The 24,965-nt window shown below is 41.1% G+C and overlaps 1 protein-coding gene and 1 long non-coding RNA gene across 6 annotated transcripts; one reads left to right on the forward strand and one right to left on the reverse strand.

Annotated features, from left to right (window-relative positions):
- Window positions 1-15: 15 nt before the first annotated feature.
- Window positions 16-23,671, reverse strand: marf1 (meiosis regulator and mRNA stability factor 1). 4 transcript variants are annotated; one of them, XM_020596291.1, is made up of 27 exons: window positions 23,576-23,671; window positions 22,787-22,997; window positions 16,883-17,110; window positions 15,808-15,970; window positions 14,284-14,498; window positions 13,969-14,086; window positions 13,707-13,879; window positions 12,877-13,392; window positions 11,233-11,387; window positions 10,604-10,765; window positions 10,258-10,444; window positions 9,870-10,048; window positions 9,631-9,711; window positions 9,252-9,491; window positions 8,849-8,968; window positions 8,592-8,770; window positions 8,216-8,436; window positions 7,693-7,835; window positions 7,416-7,549; window positions 6,825-7,027; window positions 6,141-6,368; window positions 5,604-5,843; window positions 5,190-5,441; window positions 4,901-4,961; window positions 4,659-4,772; window positions 4,283-4,450; window positions 16-3,015 (listed from the first exon to the last, which is right to left on the reverse strand). In XM_020596291.1, exons 2-27 carry the CDS (start codon window positions 22,940-22,942, stop codon window positions 2,810-2,812), a joined length of 4,842 nt encoding a protein of 1,613 aa, XP_020451947.1. In that variant the 5' UTR covers window positions 22,943-22,997; window positions 23,576-23,671; the 3' UTR covers window positions 16-2,809. The 4 variants fall into 4 exon arrangements, with proteins under 4 accessions (XP_020451947.1, XP_020451945.1, XP_020451944.1 ...); XM_020596289.1 differs by having other exon boundaries at window positions 12,877-13,008; window positions 16,205-17,110; XM_020596288.1 differs by having other exon boundaries at window positions 16,205-17,110.
- LOC109957996 (uncharacterized) lies at window positions 20,636-22,587 on the forward strand. 2 transcript variants are annotated; one of them, XR_002274620.1, is made up of 4 exons: window positions 20,636-20,706; window positions 20,939-21,076; window positions 21,393-21,480; window positions 22,572-22,587. It is a non-coding gene; the product is annotated as an uncharacterized LOC109957996 (long non-coding RNA). The 2 variants fall into 2 exon arrangements; XR_002274619.1 differs by lacking the exon at window positions 22,572-22,587 and having other exon boundaries at window positions 21,393-21,677.
- Window positions 23,672-24,965: the final 1,294 nt, after the last annotated feature.

Genomic DNA, 24,965 nt, shown 5'->3' on the forward strand with positions numbered 1-24,965 from the left:
GATTGTTCAGTGATTTGAGATGAAACACAAAATGATGCTTGTGAAATTTATTAACAGAAATCTTTTTGGTCCCTTCAACAAATGTTGGACTCTTACAGCAACTTCCTGTGAGGTGAGGCAGTAAAAGGATGTGACAGAGCGAGGAGGTGAGTATAAAGAGGACACATCAGCGTTGAGCAGATAAACAAAAGTAATTACAGGAGAGTTTTATAGACACTGCAGTGCTGACTAAATGTTCCTTGAAATTATTTGTTAATGGTCGATTGCAAGACTATATAAATGTCATGCAACATAAAAACTGAAGCAATACAAAGTGCCAGTGTTAAGAAATAAACCAAGAAGCCCAGTAAACACTAAATCATTTCACATTGGTATTTCATGAACCAAAACTATGCAGAAGTGCATATTATGGCAGGTACAACTGCTTCTCACTGGTGTAACCCAAAAGCAGTGAGAAGGCTAAATAGGCAAGTTACATCTGAGTTAGTTGCTACTGCAGTACTGTGAGGAGCACTAGGGTTTGCTCAAATACACAAAGTAGTGCCTTCATACATAAATCTATACATTACTTGTGAGCATTTCAAGTCATTTTCTATAATCAGCTATTCTAAATTATTAATTACTCTGGACTGGTCATTCCTTCACCAAACTGGTTTCCAGACTGTCAGTAAAACACAGCAGAAGACACACGAGCCACAGCCGGCCTATTTAAAAACCCTCTGACTGGCATCTCAGACATTTCAGGGAGTTGGCAGGTGGATTTTTTTCAGTATTAAAGGCTTTTCACACCAAGTCAAAATAAATCAGAGAAATCTCATGGTATAAATATTGCTAAACACTGAAGCTGCAAAGAAACTGAATTAATGGGCTCTTATCCATTCTTTCAACCTTTTCTCAGCAGCAACAGTGACCCTTTGACTTCAGTGGCACCTGGACAAGGCTAAACTTAACTGGCAGCCAACATTATCTGGTGGCAATTCAGCAGCCTTCAGTCTTGTAAAACCTGAGACTGAGGAAAAAAGAGAAAACCAATACCTATCAGCAAGTAAAAACTCCTTTGGGATGGGGAGGAGCCATGGCCATTTCTTTTAGTGCCGAGGCAGATACAAACCATTGTAAAAAGCCCGGCAGATCCCAGAGAGCCGCAGAGGGTCCTCTGTGTGTATGTCGGTGTGTTCAGGAGGCTCCTCAGAGCCCCTGTGCTGCTCCGCAAATGGCCCGCCTCCTCCCGTTCCATCTCTGTTCCCTAAAAACTCACAACCATTCGCCTTCTCATTAAAAATCAAAAACTCAGGAGTGCTCACTGCTCCCCTCCAACACATCGACTCAGACAGTGAGGGCACCACCACTTATACAGTGCCTACCAGCAGCAAGGTTGACTCAAAAAAACCTTGAGCATTTCTGTAGCAACTGTGACAACTGCAAGGTTGGTGTCAACTCTAAGATACTTAAAACATGGTGGAAATAAAAAGACTGGCCTTAAACATCTCAGCATCATCTGTTCCTGTCTGCTCCTCCTGGGCTTACATCATGCATAAACTCATTTATGCACATCATGCACATTTCACACCACCTACTCCAGCGTAAACCACACACACACACAGACAAACACAGCTAAAAGAACACAAACACACTGGCTGCTGGCTGAAAACAAACGGTCTAAGTCTGTCAGTTTTTGCTGCCTAAACACACACACCAGGCAGGAGTCGCCTTTTTCCCTTTCAGGCCTTCATCAGTGGCCTCTTAAAGATGAAACAATCCTTCTGCTAGAAATTAAGTCAAAATACAAGAAAGAAAATCCAGAGAGCAATGCTTGTTGGGACATCAATCACAACCTTCCTATCCAAACCTTACTTGTTCAGAGACATAGCTTCCATTAAAGAAGACACTACCTGAACAAAGCGGGTTCTCTCCAGTCCCATCACTGAATTATCACCAAACACACCAGATTCAGGAGCAACTCTTCAGCAGACTACTCACTACTCTGCATAATACAAGCAGAACTGAAAACACTGTTTTTAGGCTACTTTGCAACAGAGACTAGATGAAATGTAGCTCAAAGAGAAGCTGCCTCTACAGAAAAGACTGAAAGAATTAAACAGACAGGCACTTGGCAACTAATTTGGCTGGCATGTCTGGGTTTACCTACAAAAGTAGAAGCTCCAAAATTTGAAATTAGTTCAAAAATGAAATGTTCTGTTTTTGGGAATCCAGTCAAGAACTAATTATGAAGGTTTCTCAGTATGGCTCATGAACAAAACATCTCTACCAACCTTCCGTTTTTTTGTCAATTTTGTTAAACTGAGAATGTGGGTAAATACATTTCTTGGTTTGATATAGAAAACTTACTCATTCCTAGCAATTCTCTCAGTGCTTATTAATACGCTATTAAACAGTAACAACTAACTCAGTTTCACTTGTTTTCTGTTAAGCCAGTGAGCATCTCTAAACTGAAGATGCACATTCATGAAAATAAAAATTAACTCCCCTCAGGTTGAAATCAAACTCAGCTTATAGCAGATGAATTTGGGAAATGAAAGACCTGCAGAAAATCTGCAAGACAAAAAAAGAAAAGTCTCAGCTTGGTGAATGTTATCAGGAGAGCACACCGATTGTGAAATAAGCAAACAAAGATGGCTGATTGGTGACAGAAGAATCCAACAGCCTAATAAGCTTAGAGGGGACGAAACCAATCAGATTTGCATAGTCCGTTTAGTGTAGCTGGTTAACTCTTCTATTCAGATTTACACTAAATGTGAACTGCAAACTGCTTTGTACGTATGAACCTGGATGCGTACATGTGTGGGACTCAAAGGCCTGAGAAATTGGCGGCTAGCCTAATTTTGCTACGTGTGCCTCTTCTGCTGGGACTGTCCACAGATGAGGGGATCTTCTTCATGTCAGGTGCCTGAGGATGTTTTGTGCCTGCAGAGTTGTCTGTGCTGCCAGGCTGCTCAGTTGGAGTGAATATGCTGCCAGTGACTGCAGCAGCTGCCACATCAGGTTCATCGCTCTCTGAAATCACACACAAGTACAGACTGAGCTAATCAAACATAGGACGTGTGATGTGCTCATTAAAATATTTTGTTCTCCCTTACTGTGTAGTTTGACATCTTTTCTTGACAAGTAGAAAGCACAAAATGCATATATGACAAGGCTACATAATCTTCCAATTTGTTAAAGGTGTATTAACTTTTTCAGCTGCTACAGGGTCTAGTGGGACTCAAACTGATGTCCTGTTTCCTACCCAACAGAGCCAACATTACACAAAGCTTGAATTTCAAATTGCTCCCACATTAAAATTATATCAATTCAATGCAAAGGTAAGCATCAGGACCATGCTAACATTACCATTATTACCAAAATAATTGTGTTAGCTTGAGAAGCTAACACAGGGAGAAGGACAATCTTCACATCTGAACCAAATTTGAGTTGTTTTGGCTGTGGAAAAAAAACAAAACAAAACATGACTCCTTCACTCTGGCAGCCATTGTTGTGGACTTTCAGCAAACACGAGCTCCTTTTGTGGTTGGCTGTTGGAAATGACGACTTCCGTTTGAATAATGCCCACCACATAGTGAAGGTGGTGGGTTATAATAATAATAAACTTTATTTATATAGCACTCTACAACTCGAGAGCCCAGAGTGCTGAACAGTAAAACGAACATCACCAAGAAAAACCATACTAAAAAATATTATACCAAGTTATAAAATTTCCATACATAGATGGAGGTAATAACAAATTAAGCAATGAGGGAGGTGAAAACGGCCTAAACATCAACAGCCTGTTTAAAAAAATTAAGTTCTTCGGGCCGACTTGAAAACCACTAGCTCAGTCTTAGACTGTACCTCTAACGGAAGAGAATTCCAAAGCCTGGGACCATACACCACAAACGACCGGTCGCTCCATTTTTTTTTATATCTAGAACGCGGAACAGCGAGGGACAAGTGTTCTGAGGAGCGAAGGGCTCTACGTGGCACATAAATTGACAGCAAGTCAGGCAGGTCCGGCAGAGCGAGGCCATGGATAGCCTTAAAAACAAACACCAACGTCTTAAAATTAACTCTATACTGAATTGGAAGCCAGCGCAAGGAGCAAAGAACCAGAGTGATGTGGACATACCTAGGAGAGTTAGATAACAGCCGGGCTGCTGCATTTTGGACTAATTGAAGTTTACGAAGCAAAGCCTTAATAATCTGCTTAAGTTGCAATACAACCAGAACCATTTCATAAACTGGGTTTCTAAATGCAGAACACAAAACCCGGGACATTAAGACTAACCTGCAGGTGGTGGCGCTTTTTCCTCAAAGTGAATCAGGTCCATCTGCTGGAGGATAACTGGGTCAGGATGGAGCTGAGGTGATGGCAGGCAGGATGGCACAGGACCACAAAGGAGGTCCACTGGGGATGTTAGACACAGAAGCTCTGACTCTGTAGCTACATCATCACCTTGCAGAGAGAGGAAATAATTAGTGATCTATTTTATCTGGGAAAGTTTGAGGGTAGAGCTAAGTTTCCAATAATACCTATTAGTCAAACAAAAAACACCAAACAGAGGAGTTAAACATGCACTTAATATACAAGCTCTCAGAGTCACTCTCATCGTTTACTTCACACTATTCAAATGAGCTAACTCTTGAGCCATCTATATAAAGACCTGTGTTACTTGGACTCCGGGCTACAGACGTTGCGTTGCTCACTGGACTGTCTCTGGGACTCTCCGTGTTCTCTTCTGGCTGGGGACTGTTGGGGATCGAGAGGCTTGCCTTTGCTAAAACACAACACACACAGATTCATATTATACAGCATCGGCATATAGCACAGGCACCAGCTCATAAAAGCACTTCGCTGACCTGACTTTAATAAACGTGCTATAGGAAAGATGGCCCTCATTATTACCTTTCATATCGTTTTTCAAAACGATAATCCTTTTGTGACCATGCCCTTTGATCCAGACCACCTGATGATGAAATGCAGAGAAATGAGAACTAACTACAAGAATTGTACAAGATTTATGTAAAAGCTCTGTGTCTTCCAAAACCTCAACCTAAACAAATGACATGAAATAAATCAGTGGCAAGTTCTAAGAAAATTTAGGTGGCAATTCTACCATATTTGAAGGCGTCCAACTTATGTCTTAGGTACAGACAGGTGACTAAGTGTTAAGATCGAGAGGTTTAACTCCCACCTGAGGAATGGCGCTGAGCAGCTCATCAGTGCTGGCATATCCGTAGGAACGTGGTTCAAGGCTGTAGCCTGTAAATTTGTTGTAAGCCCCTGGGAACTCAGTGAGGAAGATCTGGTTGTAATGGTAGGTGTGGAGCAGGGCACGAACATTACGGGCAAATTGGTAAAGCCTGGTCAGCCTCACCCACCCCTCACCCTGACCACTGGCGGTGCTGCCAGTATTACTGTTTTCATTGATTTCCTCGTGGTACAGCTGTTGGAGGAAATGCCAAAAAATACAAAACAAAACTATCAGTTCTGCCTTTGCTAGTAAAGATAAAGATTATGGTAGAAATGAGGACAAAACACTAATGAGATGCAGGAAAAATGTAAAGCTCTTAATGTATAGAAGAAAAAAAGAAATTATGTTACTCACCTCCACAAGGTAGGGTAGACTCTTGAGTAACTCACTGAGGGAGAGGAACCCATATTCACATGGGTTAAGCGAGGCTCCGTGGACACTCTGGTAATGCTGACTCAGCTCTTCCACCTTCAGACCCTTGATGACATGCTCCTCCTCTTGAGACATGAGTAGAGCCAGTAGCTGGGAGGTCAGCGAGCGCAGAGACTTCCTGTTGATTAACTGCACTTCCCGACCCTCCGAGCCATCTACTACCTTGAAAATAGAAACAAATTAAGTGTTTGTTTATTGGTATTTTAACTTTTGGACTGCAGATGACCAAGAACCTGCTAAGTGGGCACTGTTCTCTGATTTTGCCCATGCACATTGGTCAGCATCAGGGCGTGGGTGAGTGTGCAATAGATCTGACCCTTACGAACTGATAGGACAATGAAACACTACTTTTCTCCCATATTTTAATTATTTAAGTTACAGGAAACTCAGACTTAAACTGTACCTAGTTGACTGCGAGTACCGTCACCAGAATCACATATCCCTGGCTGTGTTCTTTACCTTGACAACATGGCGGAGTTTGGTCAGCAGAGCTGGGAGGGAACTGGCATCGTAGTCCTGCAGGCGTAGCCCATACCCAAAGGTCTTGCTGTATTCTGTGAGCAGCTGGCTGACGGGAAGGCTGGAGTTTTTCTGTGCCCGAAGCAGCTTGACCAGCTGAGCTGCCAAGGCTTTGATGCGCTCCACTTCTGTCAGAGTCAGCAGCTTCTCCTCACCACACTCCAATACCTGATGAAGGAAGGGGACATTAGGCCAGAAAACTGTGATGGGGAAGATTGGAACTGAAGATGTGTTTATACTTTATTTACACAGAGCACCAGAAGTCAAAATCTGAGCACAAAAAATTTAGTTGTAGAAAAGGTCCATTTACGTACCCAGTTCTAACAAAGACCCGAATACCCTGAGTAAATGAAGCTTAATAGTAAGAGGAACAAACACCAGGGGAGCCATTTAATGCTGATGAGACTGTGTTCAGCTATTAGCACCTCAGTAAAGATAATATCCTGGTCACTGCCATAGTCCTCTTGACTGCACAATATGGTGGGACTATCATTACACACCAGACGCACTTGGATACTACTACACTCCCAAAGGAATAGATTTTACATCTTACTATCTGTTCTAAGCTTCCATATACATCAAGAAGCACACAACATTACACAAACACAGAGCATGCTCACTCACCATCAGTACGTCAGGGATTGCCTCAAAGAGCTCCATGAGCTTGGTGAAGCCGTAGTAGCTGAGCTTACACTGACGGCCAAAGTGGTGGTGGTAGGTGGGGATGAACTTACTGAAGGACATCCGACAATGAGGCTGGTGACGAAGTAGGTCCACCACCTCCTTCCCGAACTGCTTTGTGCGCTCAATTTCCTCCGCTGTACGCTCTGTAGGTTAAAAGGGACAAATTCAAGAGAAAACAAAACCAAAAATTATCTGTTTAGAATTATTCATTCTGTTTTCTGGAGATTTAATCTTCGATTAGATTCCAACATCTCATAAAACACAAATGTTTGCCCCAGACAAAAGAAACTACTTATAATATTATTACCACCAACAACAGTTACTATAACATGTCACTGCAACACCACCAACCCAACTGTTCTTAAAGTTTAATTTCCAAACAAACACTCATTTGGGTGTAAAAAAGGAGGGTGTACAGAGCCACAGCAGACAATAAGACACAGCTCTGGAATGCAATAAAACATTTACAATTCACATTCAGCTTCATTTTCACTTTAAAACTGGTGCTTTTAATGGCTGGTTTAAACTGACCTCTCTTTGGGACACAGATGACTGTGTCTGTATCCTGATGCATGATGGTGATGGTGGTGTCGGGGATTTCAGCCAGTAGGTCCATTAGGTCACATACGCCATAGTCGATGACCCTCCAGTCTCTGGAGAAGCACCTGATACACAAGGTAGACAGTATGTTAGGCATAACCATAAAAATGAAGATCCCAAATTGCTAGTATCCATCTGAATAATATTTGTCAAAACACAGGCTACTGTATGCGAAGATCATCTATGGCTCCTAGCAATGCTGACTGACCAGTGGTATGCCTGCATGAAGTCCCTGATTGCCACTTGTTTGCTAGCTTGAAATTTAAGCAATTTAAGCAGGTCTTGGGTGAAGCGCTTCACTTGAGCACGATGGGTCAGGGTCAGGAGACGTTTGGTGCCCATACCCAAGATCTGTTGATAGAGAAAATAAACAATTGAAAGACGTATATTTTTGTGGTATATACATAAAAATAACACAGTTAAGTTTGATTTATTGCCCTACGTTGAATCTATGTCGTAGGTAACATGTAGCCTTGTAGCCCACACTGTAGCCTGATGTGCACCTCTCCAGAAATGTAGGCTAACTACATGTTATGTTGGCATTATTGCAGGGCAACACAGATACACCCCGGCGCACAAGTATAAATGCTCACAACTCCATAGGCCACTTGTGTAGCCTATGGTGCAGGTTCTGCGTACATTCAACGCAGAAATGTAAATCAAGCTTTATAGTTGATAAAGAGGGGAAAAAAAACCCAAACACTACAACTTAGCAATCAGGTGCAAACTACCTGCAGAACATGTGGCACAGCCTCCAGAAGCTCCAGCAGCTTGGAGTAGCCATAGTCAGAGACACGGCACTGCTTGGCAAAGTGATGGTGGTATGATGGTATGAACTTGCTGATGGGCATGATGCAGGATGGCTGACTCTTCAATAGATCAATAATCTCTCGGCTGAACTGGATGAGCTGTGGGTTGCCAACCGGACTCTTGCAACGCTGAATCCATGGCTCTGGGGATAGAGATTTAAAGATGCCTGAAATTTGTGTATCAGACTGGAGAGATAGCATTGTGTACAGGTATGACACTGCAGGAAATAAACAGATTTGAGCTCAAATGCCCACAAACAACTTCAATTGAAATTCTGAGATCTGTGAATGTTCTTACCAGAGTTTGGTGCTGGTGGTTTGTTGTGGATCCACTTGATGACTTTGAACCCATTCTGTGCAGTGACGATTGTGATACTGGGAACACAGGTAATAAGGTGCTCCAACGGAACACCCCCCTCTAATGTTTCATTGCCTAGCTGTAGAGGACTGAATTTCGCTGCATAGCAATCTGGAAAACTAATAGAAAGGAGACTACATTACTGACTTTATCTTATACAGAAAGTTTTACTGAAAAGGGTTAGAGCTGCTTGTCACCTGAGCAGTGGAAGGGTGCCCTCGTGTGACTGCAACAGACTGTGGACCTCAGAAGCTAAGGTGCTCAGAGACATCACAACAAATGGGATTTTATAGGAGTCGGGGTCAAAGTCGGCCTCACTGCAAAAAGAGACACACAAAATAGCGACAGACAGGACTAATAGTCACTTCAAGCTATAAAGTCTGGAGAATGCTGCTTGTAAAAATTAACTAATTGATTCAGTTCCCCCAAATGCTTGAACATGTGCTAGTGATGTACCTGGCAGGTAAGACAAAAGTATATTTAAAAGGTGAATGTCTTAAAACATGTTTGATGAAACAGATTTATTATGTATTTTCATGAAATTTTAAATGTTTAATCTTATATATACACCACATGCATTTTATGTGACATTGTAATAACCTAAAGTTTTGTTGTGTGTAGTGCTGTCTGCAGACAGGTTCATGGTACTCCAGCTCCTCAAACACCACGGGGCTGCCACTCGCTGAGGAGGAGCCTTCCTGGGACTGGGAAGATCCCAGTGGACTCTGACGGATTTGGCTGCTGGACAGAAGACACACAAGCCTTGAGCCTCCCTGTTCCCGCACTGCTACCACCTCTGGTAGCCTGTACAGATCCCCCACCACAAATTTATGGGAATATCTGGAAAGAGGACAAAAGAACATGCAGGCTGGCAGCACATACAACTTTGCAATGCATATATTATAACTGTGAAATTGTACTAAACTAAATAGAAAATGTATATGAAAAGGTTGCTCTAGTTTGAAAACCAGTTGCTTACTTTTTCTCATAGATTTCAGTGAACTTGAAAAGGGGCAGACAATTGGCCGGTGCATCCTGAAGAATGCTGATGATCTCAGTGCTGTATAATTAAAAAGTTTAAATTTATCACAGCAACCCAAGCCATGAAATCTGAAAAGTATTAATATCTGAATGTCCACAAACTCCTAATGTCTGTCAGTGAAAGCATGTCATAAGTTAATTAACCAAGTCTCCTCTGTAACTCAACACAAATCGTACCTGAGCATGGCAAGAGATTTGCTGCTGCCACTGGTGATTAGAGACACCCGAATGCGCTTGCCTCCGATCTTGTAACGGTGCAGGCCACTGATGGCTCTGATGGCCTGCTGCAGGGACAACATTTGAACTATGGCCTTCAGCTGATAGTCAGTGTGGGGACTAAGTTCAACAGCTTGCACCTAGACAAAACAAGTCATACCACAAGGAGATGTTTTGAGACGGTGGTTAATCTTATTGAAGACAGCATCTGCAAACAACCTTATTGCAAAAAGCTAACATTCCATATTAAAAGATTTTTTTTTACATTCAGCCTGAATTAAACTTAGCATACAAGCATACATGATGTATACATTAATCAGTACAAAGTCACCATTCTCATAGGTCTTACCCGCCCGTATCGTGAGAAAGTGTCATGCAGTGTCTTCTGCAGATCCTTGCGGGACATTCTGTAGTCCAGGTTGGCTACCTGGACCTCTGCCCTCTCTGAGAAAAGATCAAAAGGACCTTCAGGACAAGGGCTGCGAGGGGCAGCAAGCAAAGGTGAGGAGCGGCTGGACAAGCACGGGGACGCACTCCTGTTGTTGGAGAAGGGGAACAAGTTTACAGTCCTAACTACCATTACATGTAATACAGTATTATGACGGTCTGTTGAATGTCTATGTGGCATGAACAATATACCACTTCCATAAAATATAATGCTTTAGACCAACAATGAATTAAACCAGTTATGTCACCTGGAGGACCAAGAGCCCTGGGACAGGACAAGAGGACTGAAGCTCCTGTGCAGGTTCAACTTGCTGAAGGCTGAGGGTGTGCTAATCTGGAACTCCCCTGAACTCCTGTCTCCTTGTTCTACAGGAGATTCAGTCACACTGCGAGGATTGGAGCCCTCTCTTCTACATAAAAAAGATGAAAAGTGAGAAGGACAAGCAAGGGCAATGTCCTTGCTGCATTTCTAAATACTCTTTTCTTTTGTGGCACCGTTCATCAGTATGGCCATGAAGCTTGTTTACCTTTTAAAATTTGTGATTTACAGTTTAATATATTTGACAAATTACCATCCAGAACGAACAACATGAGCACATGAAGGACTACAGCTACATTTACTGTTTCTATAATAAATGTAAATCAGGATCAGGATGCCACTTGTAGGAAAGCACTTTAGACAAAAGGATCTAACCATATGCAACAAATATGAATTGGCACTTGACTTGCTAGAAAATAGCAGACAGGAGGAGATATGTTGTTTCTAATGATGTATTCTGGGTGAAAGCCAGCAGTTGCACACTTAAAAAAAAGTATTAAGACCCGATTATCAATTATCTTGTGACATTCAAATGACAGTCTCCCTTCCTGTGTGTACCTCCTCTTGTACATGGACTCTCCAGCAAGGACAGGCTTGGACAGTTGCTCCGAGGTTCCTGTCTCACAGTTACTGTGGGGGGGTGAAGAAGCGGCACGCCCTTTATCCAAGTGGTGGAAGTCGATTCTGGGCTTGCCATCTAAACTACACAGCTCCTGGATCAGACAGAGGCGGCAAATGTTAATATGTCGACTGGCTGGATACCACTGACTTGTTTGTATGCATGAATGTATGCACTGCCGGTCTGTTTGTGAAGAGATGTTAGTCTTATTAATGCATATTAAATGATGATTAGTGGTTTAACTGGGAATGGGTATTTAAAGGATAAGGCTTGTCATTTTCACTATTAATAGCATTTTCTACAATCCCCATACATAGACCAAAGCTAACAGTGAACTGCCTCCATTCAGTCTCCTGTCGGTCTCCAATTAGGATGACCTTATCCATCTGTGCCGTAAACCTCCATTGCTCAAAAACAATTAAAAATACAAGATCTGTATACGTGTTAAAAATGTTGTCCGAAAAGTTCCAAACTGCTGTATGGTCCTGTATCGAAATGACAAAACATGTCACCCAGAGGCAATCCATCGTTAGTTTGTCTCTGTACAAGGATTGTAGAAAATACTGTTAATATAAAAAATGACTGGCTTATCCTTTTAAGATCACAGTGGCTGATAATGATTTATTTTGTGCAAGGTACTGACTTAATGTATTGTATAATACAGTACATTAAGTATAATACAGAGCAGTACAAGGCTAAGGTACAGCCAATAAAACTGCCATTATGATAGCTGCAGAAACACTTAATTTGTCATCATGCTGTAAATAACAAGTGCCATACTTCATTCCACTAGCACACACCTGATAATACAGCTATGAGACTATTCTTTAATTATAAATGCTTTTGAGTAAAATGAAACACACCAGTGGTAAAAACTGAAAAAAATCATGTGTTGTTGTTTTTAGTCATATGGACCTCTATCTGTATAGAAATCTTGTCACTTTAGTAATTCTTAGTTTTTCATGCATTCCACGATATTGGGTAAATATCTAACTGAAATTTCTTATTAGCGCAAAACTACAGAGAAAAGTTTAAAATTCCCATTCCCAGTTTCAGTCTGCTTAGACTATAATCATTGATGTGATTGTTTTCCTTTCATGCTGGTCTGTTAGGTCACAATCAAGCAAGCAAGAAAAAGACAAGCCAAGTCATTCCAGCCACCAGGGGTCCATTTCTTCATAGTGAAAATCTGTATCACTCAAAAATAAATACAGGTATAAAGCAGACTTTGGACAGAACACAGAAATTGTCATGATGTAGTATAGCAGCACTGACAAACTGGATGAAACACAGTCGGAAAAAGACATAAAAGCAATGGGCTAATTCATGCATTAATATGAATGACCAATGCACATGCAGAACAGCAGGGGGATATATGAAGCACTACCAACAACTAATGCATACTACAAGCTAGCACAGGAAGACCAATGAAGCTTAGCGAGCAGCTACAAGCTGTTAATCAAAGCAGCAATGAAAAGGACACTGGAGGGATGGGGATAAGCCACTGTGATTCACAAAGCAGCCCTGACAAGGCAGAGGCCAATGGAGGGTAAAGGGAAGCAGGCACTAATGAGTCTGCTGACCTGATGGGGCTTGGCTGGGGGACCACCGGGGGGCCCACTACACCCCCTCCTGGGGCTGTAGGGCCTTTCAGGCAGTGGGCCAGGGGTGTGGCATGGGCGTGTTGCTCGCCGTGGCCTCCTGGGTGACCTGGTCTTCTCCAGGGGCAGAAAAGAGAAGGAGGATATAGAAGGGGGAGGGGCGAACACTGAATCCTGAGTTTGAAAGGGCTGGGGCAGAGCCTGAAGCAAGTTATGGGACTGAGACTGATGCTCAGGCTCAGGACTTGCATCGTCTCTGGGCCAAGGGGAGAAGGAGAGGCTGATTCTGTGGCCAAACACGTCCTCATTTTCCATTCGCTTTCGGGCACGCACAGCTGCCTCTCGGCTGCCAAAACGAAGGACTGCGGTGCCATGGGATATGCTTAGCACCTTGCCACCACAGTTGTCTGACAGGCGACGGAGCCTGAGCTTCACAGAGTTCCGCAGGCTCTTGTCACAGTTGACAGGGAGGTTGTGCACATAGAGGTTGAAACTGGGCTGAGGGAGGGGAGGAAGAGACAGCGCGCCTGTCTGGTTTGTATATTTTACACTTTAAAAAAAAAAAAAATTAAAGCAGTAGTCTTCCTTCTAGTTGAAAAACAATTTGGACGTCTTAGTACAGATTAGGAAAAACTCTAGCTACCCTGAAAGAAAATTTAACAAATAATTGTGAATATAGTCAAGTTCATATTCTGCCTCACTCTCTTGGTCCACATTAAAATTAGACTTGGCTAGGTTACTTTTTCCAGCACCAATTTCCCTTATTTAATACAGAGTAGATCAAAAAGTCCTAAAGCATTTGTGAGGCCTACCTGTGATTTAACAAGCATTCGTGGTGGCAAATCAGCTGTGATATCCTGAAAGGCCACATGACGATGGGCATGCTGTAGCAGGGCCGGAGATGTATGGTTGCCATGGACCAGGATTACCTGGAAACCATGTCGATGACGCAGGTCACTCAGCTCACTTGCAAAGTTCACATCCGCTGTTAAGGATAAAAAGATAACCCTTTTTATCACATTCTCCTTTGTAGTAGCAAGGATGTAGTTGATTGTAAACCTGAGTTGAACTCACAGGATACCAGTACGACAGTTGCAGGTGCAGTGTGGGTCTCAGCAAAGCGCCGTAGGCTCTGACGAAGCTTGTCATCTGCAGCATTCTTGGCTGTGGCATTGATATGTGCAACAGTGACCTGGTGAAGCAAATGGATGTATACATAGCTTCAGGCTTTTTCTCACTTGCTTAATTTTCTTTGCCATCTTTATTTGGTCACAAATTACTTGGCACTTTCATGCCATTTTTTGAAAGACAATGTCTGATGGTGGGGGCACAGTGGTATACAACTATTTTTCAAATAACCACAGAAATCTTTCCCAGTACAGCTGGTACCTGGCAGTTGTTGAGCTCTTGGATGACTGCTTTACTCTCTTTGCTGATATCACAGACACAAATGAATTCTGCTTCACGATGACCCTGGAAGAAACGGCTACGAATCCGCTGGACCACTGCTCCAGCAGAGCGTCCACTAGGAACACTGCAGTTCTCAATGTCCCAGAAGACACCCACTGGAGGGATGTTTTCAGGACCACTATTCTCTGGAGAGCCTAACAGACAGTTAGCAAACAGCCAACAAAAATTTTAAATCCTGGGTAGTTTAAACATCTAACAGCTTCATATTTTTTTATTTTAGTGTCACTGCCATTAAAGCTACAATATGCAACTCATTTAGAATACTATTAACAGAAATAGTCTCCAAGACGGAGGTGGTGCTGTCAAAGGCTTTTGTGACCCAGACTCACTGAACAGCCTGGCGGCAGCACAGACATTATTTCCTTCCCAAGTTTCTGAGTGATGCTTGCCATTCTAACCAGAGAAAGTCAGGGGTGGAAGCTCATGGCTGGCAAACAGTATGTGAACATGTTTCAGGTATATTGCTTCCCTTGCACCATAGCTACAGACATCACCATGGCTGACTTGCAGGCTGGTAAGCTCCCAATACCAGCATTAGCTAAGACCATCAACTGTAAAAACAATGGACAGGCTTAAGAACTCCCAGAAGTGAAGCCACCAAAATTCAACAACCCCCTGATGGCTGGTTGCAATATTAAGTAATAAATCCCACCACCTCCATGTTAGTGGATGAGACATGGGCCACATTAAAAACTCAAATTTTTTCCCCAGAGGTCATTTCTGTGGTTTTTGTCATGCCGATATGTGTACAAGTGGGCATTTTCTGGCAAGTCTGTTTTAAGTAGGTTATTTGATGATATAGAAAGAGGTGTTTTTGGCAGCTTTGATTAATGGTTCTATGCTGTCACTCCACTTCTGGTTGCTACTGCTCAGAACCTGGTTGCAAAAAAGCAAGATGGTGACTGCCATATTCATGATATTTTGGCTTCATTTTTGCATAGTGGAGGGAAGTGGTGACGCCATGCCCATCATCGTATGTCTGTCAATGGCTAAGACAGTGTACACAAGACGGGCAAGAAAAGATTTTTTTTTTTTTTTTAAGTGAAGAAAAGCAAAAATAGACAAAGTCTAGTTTATATCAAGAATTTATATCAGCAAAACCTTCAATAAATGGACAGAGGGAACAGGAATTTCCAACCATGCACTGATTTGGCATTATTTCACTTTGCTAAGTTTTATAGCATTATTATTTATTTTCATTTCATAATGACCAACACTATGACCCTCAGGGCAGAGCATATTAGAGCAGGGAGATGGAGGGCTGCACAGAAGGGAATGAACCGATTGTCATGCTAATACTAGCTTCATTCCTAAAAGTCGCATATTGTAGCTTTAATTTGGATGGAAAAACATTTCATATGCAATCAAGATCCTCGAGACCAATCCAACACAAAATTTCAATAAATATTCATGCAAGAACTGAACAATATGTTGTTCACTAACCATACTTCTGGCCAGTGTTGCCAAGGTTGGTCATTGGCATGAGCACCATGCCATCAGAGGATGTGCCACAACCATTACAAATAGGTATAGGCAGAGGAGTAGTCTGGGGAAGAGGAACACTGGGCCATACATTGTCTGACTCTGATGTCAGACCATTCACAGGCTGCAAACAGGCACAAATCAATACAATTGTCAGGTAAAACAAAAATAAAACTGACCTCAGCAACAAGTAATACTATGCAAATGTATTTTGCAACAACATTAAGACAAACCTAGCTTCAAGTTGGCATGATTAAGGTAATCCATTCACACAGCATAAAAGTTACGGTACCTACAGTGACCGTCATGGCACATAAATACAAAACACCAGAGTGACTGAAGAGAGAATTCTACCAACCTTCAACAAGCACTCCTTGCAGTAGTGTGCACCCTTCACAAAAACTGTGCGTTCTACATTTAGGTGCACAGGATTAGAGCAGAATTGTGCTGAGGTGGTTGTAGTAGTGATGGTGGTGGTGGTTGGGTGATCACCAAATGTGCTTCTCTGGGATCTCCTGGCTGCTGTGCTACAGTCCACACCACAGGTATAGTAGCCAGAAGAGGCCAGGCAAGAGTCATTCAAGGGAGCAGGTTGAGAGGAAAAACAGGGGAGAGAAAAAGCTGGAGGGGCTGAAGAGGGAAACAGGCTGGACTGACTGTATGGATGCTGTACAGATGGGTGGGTATGGAGAAGCCCTGAGCAGCAGGGGAGGTAGGGGTGTGATGACAAAGGTTGAGAGGTAGCGACAGAAGAGGGCAGCTGAGGTTTGTAACCAAGACTGAGTAAAGGATTGGGAGCGTCACCTCCACTTCTATGGCTCAGGTTCGGTTTATACCTATGAGCAGATGAGGAGGCTAAAGAACAAGGCCCACACCTGCTAATAGTGCAGGTACTAACAGGTGCTCCCAAAGAGCCTGGTGATGTATAAAGTGATACAACACCAGCAATGCTGCTACTGCTACCAGCAACACCTCCACCACCTAAAAGCCCATAAACATCTGTGCTGCAATAATCACAGTGAGTGCAATTGCTTACTTTGGGGCTAGGCCCCTCTTGCTGATGTTTTGGTGGTGGCTTTTGTTGGTGGGAATCTTGTGTAAGCTGAGGAGGAGGCAAGCATGCAGGAGGCAAAGGGAGAGGTGCCAGAGAGAAGGGCTGGGATGGCTGGGATGACTGGGAGATGGAAGTATGGTGTGGTGGAGGAGGAGGAGGAGGGACATCTTTCAGTTCCAGTACAGCCTTTCTGCTCTCCATGTAACTGTTCTGGAATTTAAAAAATAAATGATCATCTCGCATTAGTCCTCTGGATTATTGTGGTTAGTGTGGAAACAACAAGGTTATGTATAGGAAGTCAATTAACACAGTCACCTCACAGCAGGAGATAACTGCCTTTCCTAGTTACAGTGTGGTTATGCAGAGGACAAGGCCAAATTCCAAACTGAAGCTGTTCTGGTGGCACATGATGGCCCAACACCTTATTGAGACACTTTACATTGGGTTTTCCTTTCATTTGTCACCATTCTGTACAAGCTGCTTTGGTTCTGATTTTACCTTTTGCATTCCTTGTACATTTATCACAGTCTCACCGGTTTCTAATCCACCAAAATATGGGTATTTTTCTGCACTTTAGCACTAGGTACTTTCAACCATATGGAAAGTCATCATAAAAGATTTTAAAAGTTGACATATATTGATCTCTGATATTTCTATTGCAAACACCATTCCTTAATTCTATAATGTGAAAACATTTAAAATTCAGAAAAGGATATTATTTTAAAGGAACAAGGTCAGACAGAACCTGCACTGCTTGACAATAAATAAAGTCCTGACATATTGTAGACAAGTCAAATAATGGTCAATTCGACCACTCAGTAAGTGCAAACCTCTACATAGTAGGGTGCAATAACTAGTCAACATAATTGACGACATCGACTATAAAAATTCGTCAATACAGAATTTTAGTCACACCACTTCATATTATAAAACCGTTTAAATGTTCACTTGTAACTGTAATGCACTACAGGAAATGCTCGGGGCAGTGCTAATGAAGAAGAACGTGTGAAATGGCTGGGTCAGAGATCAGGTGACTACATCAGTGTGGCTTAACAAAATACTTGGAAAACAGCACAAGTGGTGGATAGTATTGAGCATGGGTACAGCAGAAAAAAGTGGGCGATCAGTCATCTCAAGTTTTGGAGCACTTGATTTTACAATCAGAAAGAATACTATCCGGTGCCCAGTATGCAAAATGTGTCCGTCATGGCAGGGGAGCATGGCGCTAATGCATTAGCAGTTGAAGAAAATTAGAATTACAGAAGAAGGGGAGCCTGGAGCTAATTAACTTAATAATGTAAGAAATAATGAAACTAAAATCAACACATACCTGAATTTATGTAGCGGTTATGTTGTTACCTATATTATGATGCTAATTATACATTTAGGAACATGATGATAGTTTGTGTAGGCTGCCAATAATGGGTGCTAACGGCATTTGTGTTGCATTCAAGTAAACATGAAACGTAAAAAGCCACGCATTAGGACTATATTAAACACAGTAAGCAAAACCAAGTTGTACAGGTGTGTGCAAGAACATTGATGACACATGCAAGTTACTGGGGATTGTGCAGAGTACATAAGAATAAATGCATTAGGCTAGTGCTCAAGGCGCAGTGCTCTTGCCGCGGCGCCCCAGATTCAAATCCAGTCAAATCCAGGTTGCGTCAGGAAGGGCACCCAGCGTAAAACACGTGCCAAATATCAACATGCGAGTCGTCAGCGTGACGAGTCACTGTGGCGACCCCTAAACGGGAAAAGCCGAAAGTGACTTTCTACATAGGAGTAAATGTATTGAGCTCTTTAAGTTAGCATGATATATTTACAAAAATAAAAATTATTTTATATCAAATATTTCAGTGTTTTTGTTAACACTGTAAGGGCATACTGTGCACTTTATAAATGTTCTATTCTTGAATACATTTTTTGTTTAATAATGCACCGCACAGAAACATAGTAAAACCATAGTTTAAATGAATTTGTTTTTATAATGTGGAAAAGAGATTTCTGCATGTTTTTTAAACATTCGATTAATCACAGAAATAATTGTCAGATCAACTGAAAATAGCCACTCACTGCAGCCCTACTACTTAAGGGACTTCAGTTTCCCCATAATGCCATTGTCATGGCTAGAATGTGATAGAATAAATTAATTCAGACAAATCACCCCAATTTAAATAATCATTTAATATTACAGTTATTCTGAACAGAGTAGTAGTTAAATAGGTAATCTGGTAGTTGGGGAACAGAGAACAGAATCACTCCTCCTGCAATGGAATAGATACAGTATTAAATAAGAAGATTGTCACAGAAGCAGACAGTCTTGATCACAGGGTACAGTCAGAGTCCCCCTACCCAGGTCGGGTCCAAAAGCAAACTCACGACCATCCTTCCTTCTTCTCTACCCCCTTCAGCCTCACTATTTTATCCACAGCTTTCTTAGGCTGTTATGTCAATTTCCAAACTTAGCTTCCTGTCTCCACTTTTAGGAGACAACACCCTGAGATGTACCCAAAAACAGGAAACATCTTGGCCAAATTATATAAGTCCATTGTTCAGCTCACATGAACTTAAAAGTGAACCCCCAAACACTCTATTCTATTACATAATCCATATTAACATGCAACTTAAACCACTACAGTCCCTCCTCCCGTGGTCCAAAGGCCATGGAACTTTCAAACTCTGCAAAAAAACAAAACAAACAAGAACCACAAAAGCAAAGAGGAAACTGAAAATATGACCATGTTTGCCTAAGACTGAACCCTAACAGCTGTAGTTAAACATTACCTCTTCCTGCATCTAAAGTTAAATCTAAAATAATTTCTTATTACAGAACTCAATAAACTTTTAACCTTAGCAGAGTATTTCCCTCATACTCCACTGAAACATAACTTCATCAAACAACTCAGTCAAATCTCTAGCTTCACACTCTTATGAAGTTAGTAGTGATTAACTACGGTGAACAAATTAACTATATTAAATAACTTCCTATTCATAACAGATTACAAATAAACAAGAACATAAAAATAAACAATCAGCATGAGGTGATTCTGTTCCCCTTGTAAGATAAAAGTTCCATACCACATGTTGTGCATCAACTAGTATTAACTATATTCTGATTATATTCTGTTTGCTTTAACCACTACACCATCTAAAAGCATTACTGCCATGACAGTTTGACCCTCAGTTATTCCCCGATCATGAAAACCTTCCACCAACATTTGGAATTGCACTGATATCACTATTAGTTTGAAAGTTATTCAATAAAAAAAAAAAAAAAAGATATTTCACTACTGGCTGTTCTCATCTGATCTAGCTCTGTAACTTTTGAAGATACCCGTTAACCCCCCTTCTGCGTCAGCAAAGATTCAGCTAAAACCTGATCTTAGTTGCAAGTCAGTAGAATGATTTGTTGTCTCACAATAGCGAGCTTTCCTAGAGCCCTTGTAGATTGGAGCATTCTGGATCACCAACATCCAGATCATACTTTAGTGTGTTAGATCTTATGTGGATGTTATCGTGCAATGTTTGTCTAACCATTCTAGGCACAGCAAAAATATTGAAATTGACCCTATTGCACAATAGTGAAGAATCCTGTTTAAAACAAATTCCTGGATCTAGGCGATGATCCGGATCAGCACCAAAACCTAATGATTATTCTGTAGGCCATACCCTACAAAAAAATCATCAAAATCCACTCATTACTTTTTGAGTTATGCTGTGAACAAAAAAAAAGACTGCAAGTGGTCAGTACACCCAGGAAGGATTCATCACCTGCTGGAGGAAATTGTGTCCACTGGCACAAGGTGAGATGTGTGTTCAACTAAAATCTAAGAGCCGGGGTCTGTTGGAGGCTTCGTCTGTTAAAGGGAGTTTTCCTCCTGGCTGTCACCAAGTGCTGCTCAATGGGGATTTGTTGGGATCTTCCTCTATGAACTAAAATGAAAAACTAACAAAAGAAAAGGCCTCAGTCACACTTTGCATTTACATTATACTCTCAAAAGACAAGAACTGAGGATTTGTTTTGTTGTTTTTCAGGAATTGGATACGGATATTTCATGATGAAACTTTATGACTTTAGCTACATTATAATCCAAGTCTGGGCCCTCTTCTATCTGGTGTTCTCGTTCAGATCCCAGCTCCCCTGGGCCAGCTGTGACAACACCTGGAATACAGGTAAAGTTAGAATCTGAATGTACTATAGTTTATCTCTGCATATAAACCTGTTACCTGCAGTTGTCATCTGTACAACAGAGTGGTTTCTCTAAGGACAGTGGTTAAGGTAACATAATAGTACAGGTTATAAATACGGCATATGATTCATGCCAGCCTATTGTGAAAAATATGTCCACTTACAGGTTAAATTTGTTTCTCTGGAACATGTGTCATAGATAACTGTCTGTCCAGCCACCATCATTGTAATATTATACTGTTAGACAATGAGTCCTTTCACATTAACCATCAAATCTATCTGGTTTGTTCCCCAACCCAGCTAACTGTCTTGGTCTTCAGAGTTTAAACTCATCAGATCTGACTAAAAATCAGACCATCACCACTTCTGCTGCAACTGAGTTCTGGGAGTAAGTTTAAGTAATATGGAATTTTATTTGCTCTGTCAATCTTTCACTTTTTATGCAGGACAATGAGTCCACACTCTGTTTTCTCTACATCACTGGAAAAAAATGTTGGTATAAAGATGTGTTTGGCTTATCCCAGAACATCATCAAATATTTAGAAATAGTAAAAAGCACAAGATGTGGAAGAAGTACAAATACAAAGTTCTTTTTACAGTGGCCCTGAAGGTTTAGCAGTAACATACCGTAGGACAAAACAAGCAGTAAAATCACACATGAGAAATTTAATTTGACAACATATATGGAGCATTTTTAAAAGTTGGCAAAGTGACAAAATGCAACCAGATAATCTATATTGGAAAATTAGGAAAACCTTTTTAATATTTCGAAACATGTTTAATGCTTGATTTAGATGTTATTACTGATATTTTCTGTTAACCTCTCCATAGTCTTTTCTTGATTACTAGTCGACCAGTTTAAATAATTGTAAGTATACAGTAATGGCAGAATAATATAAACAGAATGTAATAGAAAACTGACTGTTAACTCAGTTTCATCAAGTAAAATAAAGGGGTTTTCAGTCAGTTTTTTCTTTTTTTTACTATTTAATGGTTCTGGATGTGTTTACTCACCCTGCAGCCTATTTGCATACATGTGCATGTGTGTGATAAAGATGTTTATTTTGCTGTGTGGTGGTTAATTTTATTGCATTTTCTTAAGATGCAAGGCAATGAACTCTCAAGGCAGCTAGCTTTAGTGTAGTAGTTTTTGTCATTTTTGCATTAATACCTTTATTTGAAAGTTGGCAGCAAAAATAAAAAATAAATGGTCCCAGACAAACATTGAACTTTGAAAACTGCAATGATGGTTCTTTTCATCCTAACAGAACTACACGTCTCTAGAGTTGTTTTTTTCAGTGGCTATGAACTGAGCAGGAGCGGCTGAGCATGTGATTTGTATCTTATCTTGTGAAAATGTCTTTATGTTTGATGCATGAACAGTATCCAGCAGTCTGTCAGAGTTAACATAGGTTAAAATCTGTCAAATCTAGATGACTCTGGTATTGTACTCATTTGCCAATTTTCCCTCCTCTTCAGGCGTCGTGTGTTGGGATAAAAACATAACCTCCTTGGGGGAGGCCATCATTTCATAGTGGACTTTTGTCCAGACTTTGATCTATGGCAATGCACCTGAACCATTTTGATATTAATCCAAGGTTCAGAATACAAATAAAATCCATCTAATATGCTCTACAGTGCCTGTCTGTGTACAGCCTGACCAATCTCTGGCCTGCATAGAGATAAATACCTACTTCGGTATCTGTGTGAGGAGGGGCGGTTGTCTCATTGGTGGAGAAGCAGTCTTTGAGCTTCCATAGCAGGGTTGGGGCCTCCGTTTTGGGGTGACTGGGCCATGCGAAGGGTCTAAAGCTGCGTATGGATCTCTCCTTTTCCAATCCTTCCATCATACAACCCAAAGAGATCTTTCACCATACTTTCGCCTCTCTTCTCTCTCATACTTTCCTGTTAAAGAGGAAATGACATTTAAAAGGCTAGTTATACTAGCGTTGCATCGCTTCTTAATGACCCGTTGCTCAGGTTCTTTAGTACACATTAACATAAAACACTGAAACACTTGTGCCAAGTCAGTCCTAGTGACTCATCTATGATAGCACTGGTCTGGTCGTCAAAGTGCGTTTGACCCAACAGGGCGACTGTTCAATCACAAACAATGAAGGGGACACATCCGTTCACAAATGTGCGAAGTCTTAACTGGTTTTCTTCAGCTAACAAGCGTATAGCCCACAGTTATGTTTTACCGCGGCGAACTATGTAAACTAACCAAACTGCCGTTGGGTTAGCTACAGGCTAACTAATTTATTTTCGTTTCTCTGCGCGTACAAGTGCTGTTTGCTACATGAAATTAGCCTGTTAGCGAAGTTAGCCGTTTAGCTGAACGTAAGAGCCAGCGGTACATTCAAGCTAACAACAGGCACCATTAATGTTTAAACAAACACGCTACCGCTCCTGCATGCTTACGGTAAATCCATTACTGTTCTGAAAAGGCGAACAATTTCCAAAACAGTTGGTTATTTAGCTACCTGATAAAGTTTCGTCTTTCACATCTTCCTCAAAGACCTGTTCCCTCGATCTGTCGCACAAATAACCCGCACCTTTTTGTAACCTACCTCTGTCACAAAGCACGCAAGACTGTCGCAAATGTTTTTGTTTTAATCGATATTTACAATAAGATGGGATGTTTTTAAAATTTAGCTCCAGTAGTAATATACTAAACAAATATAACGTTTTAGTTTATATTGGCCCTCTAAATGTGGAAGAGATAGAGGATTATATAGGCTGTTTTATCAATTAGGCTATTTATTAAGATTGCCTGATGTATATGTTTTATGTAGGCTTTTAATTGCAGATAGAAACATTTATATTTTCAGATTTAAAATGACAGTGTAGTTCTCAGTCACTTTACTTAATGAGATTCGTTTTCTTCTGTTGCAGTGCATCATATTCCACATTTTCTGCAACTCGGTGCATTTGGTATAATTTTGAGTATTTACATATTTTACAACTCCAATAAATATCACTGTATATTTACTAATGTATTTTTACTCCACTACATTTGTCAGCTTAGTTATGATTATTTTCATAATTTTATTATTTTCATACAAAGTAAGTATTGACATACATGTTATGATAACCTAAAGGAGATCCCTACAAACCAATCGACATTTTACCTACAGCGTCTACAGAGAAGCTGGTAGCTGAACAAATCATTTGTCATTTAAATACTCATTTGCCCTGCACCCAGTGCTCTTAGATTTTAATCAAAGACAGCCACTTTTTTAATACAAAAAAGATTAACCTTCTAAAAAGTCTAATGGATAAAGGTGGTACTGTTGGTACTGTGTTCGTTGTTCAGAGCATTGGAGTTCTTCTTGCTATTGACTTTTTTCAGATGCACTAAAAACAGCTGAATCATATTTGTTCAATTGATCTCAGTGGGTCCAAGTATAGAATCATCATTTATCTGCACTTTGTCTCTAGGCGTCCCACGGGGATCTGATTTGGGTCCATTGCTATTTTCATTATATATCAATGATCTTCCATCTGCATGTCTTGATCCTAACATCCAAATGATGAAGAAGAAGCTTTATTTTTATTGTCACTGTAACATTGTGACACGTACAATGAAGTTTTGTTTGGAGCCGAGGGCCCCGGGCCACTACATGCACAGGTGGCGCGACCACGGACAACTTGAATTTATGTATGTATTTATGTATGCAAATGACATATAAAATTTATGTGCATTGCAACAGTATTAATGTGTTGCTAATAAACTTACAAATTCCAGGCTTCATTTAGCAGCATGCCTAAAGCATGCTACAACCAAACATGTCTAAAATGGAATGTTCTGCACAGAGAAAAACAGTTCCAGTGTTTCAGGGGAGAGGCTACAGGCTGTATCAGAATACAAAA

This window comes from Monopterus albus, unplaced genomic scaffold (genome assembly GCF_001952655.1).
Source record: "Monopterus albus unplaced genomic scaffold, M_albus_1.0 scaffold29.1, whole genome shotgun sequence".
NCBI classification, from domain to species: Eukaryota; Metazoa; Chordata; class Actinopteri; order Synbranchiformes; family Synbranchidae; genus Monopterus; species Monopterus albus.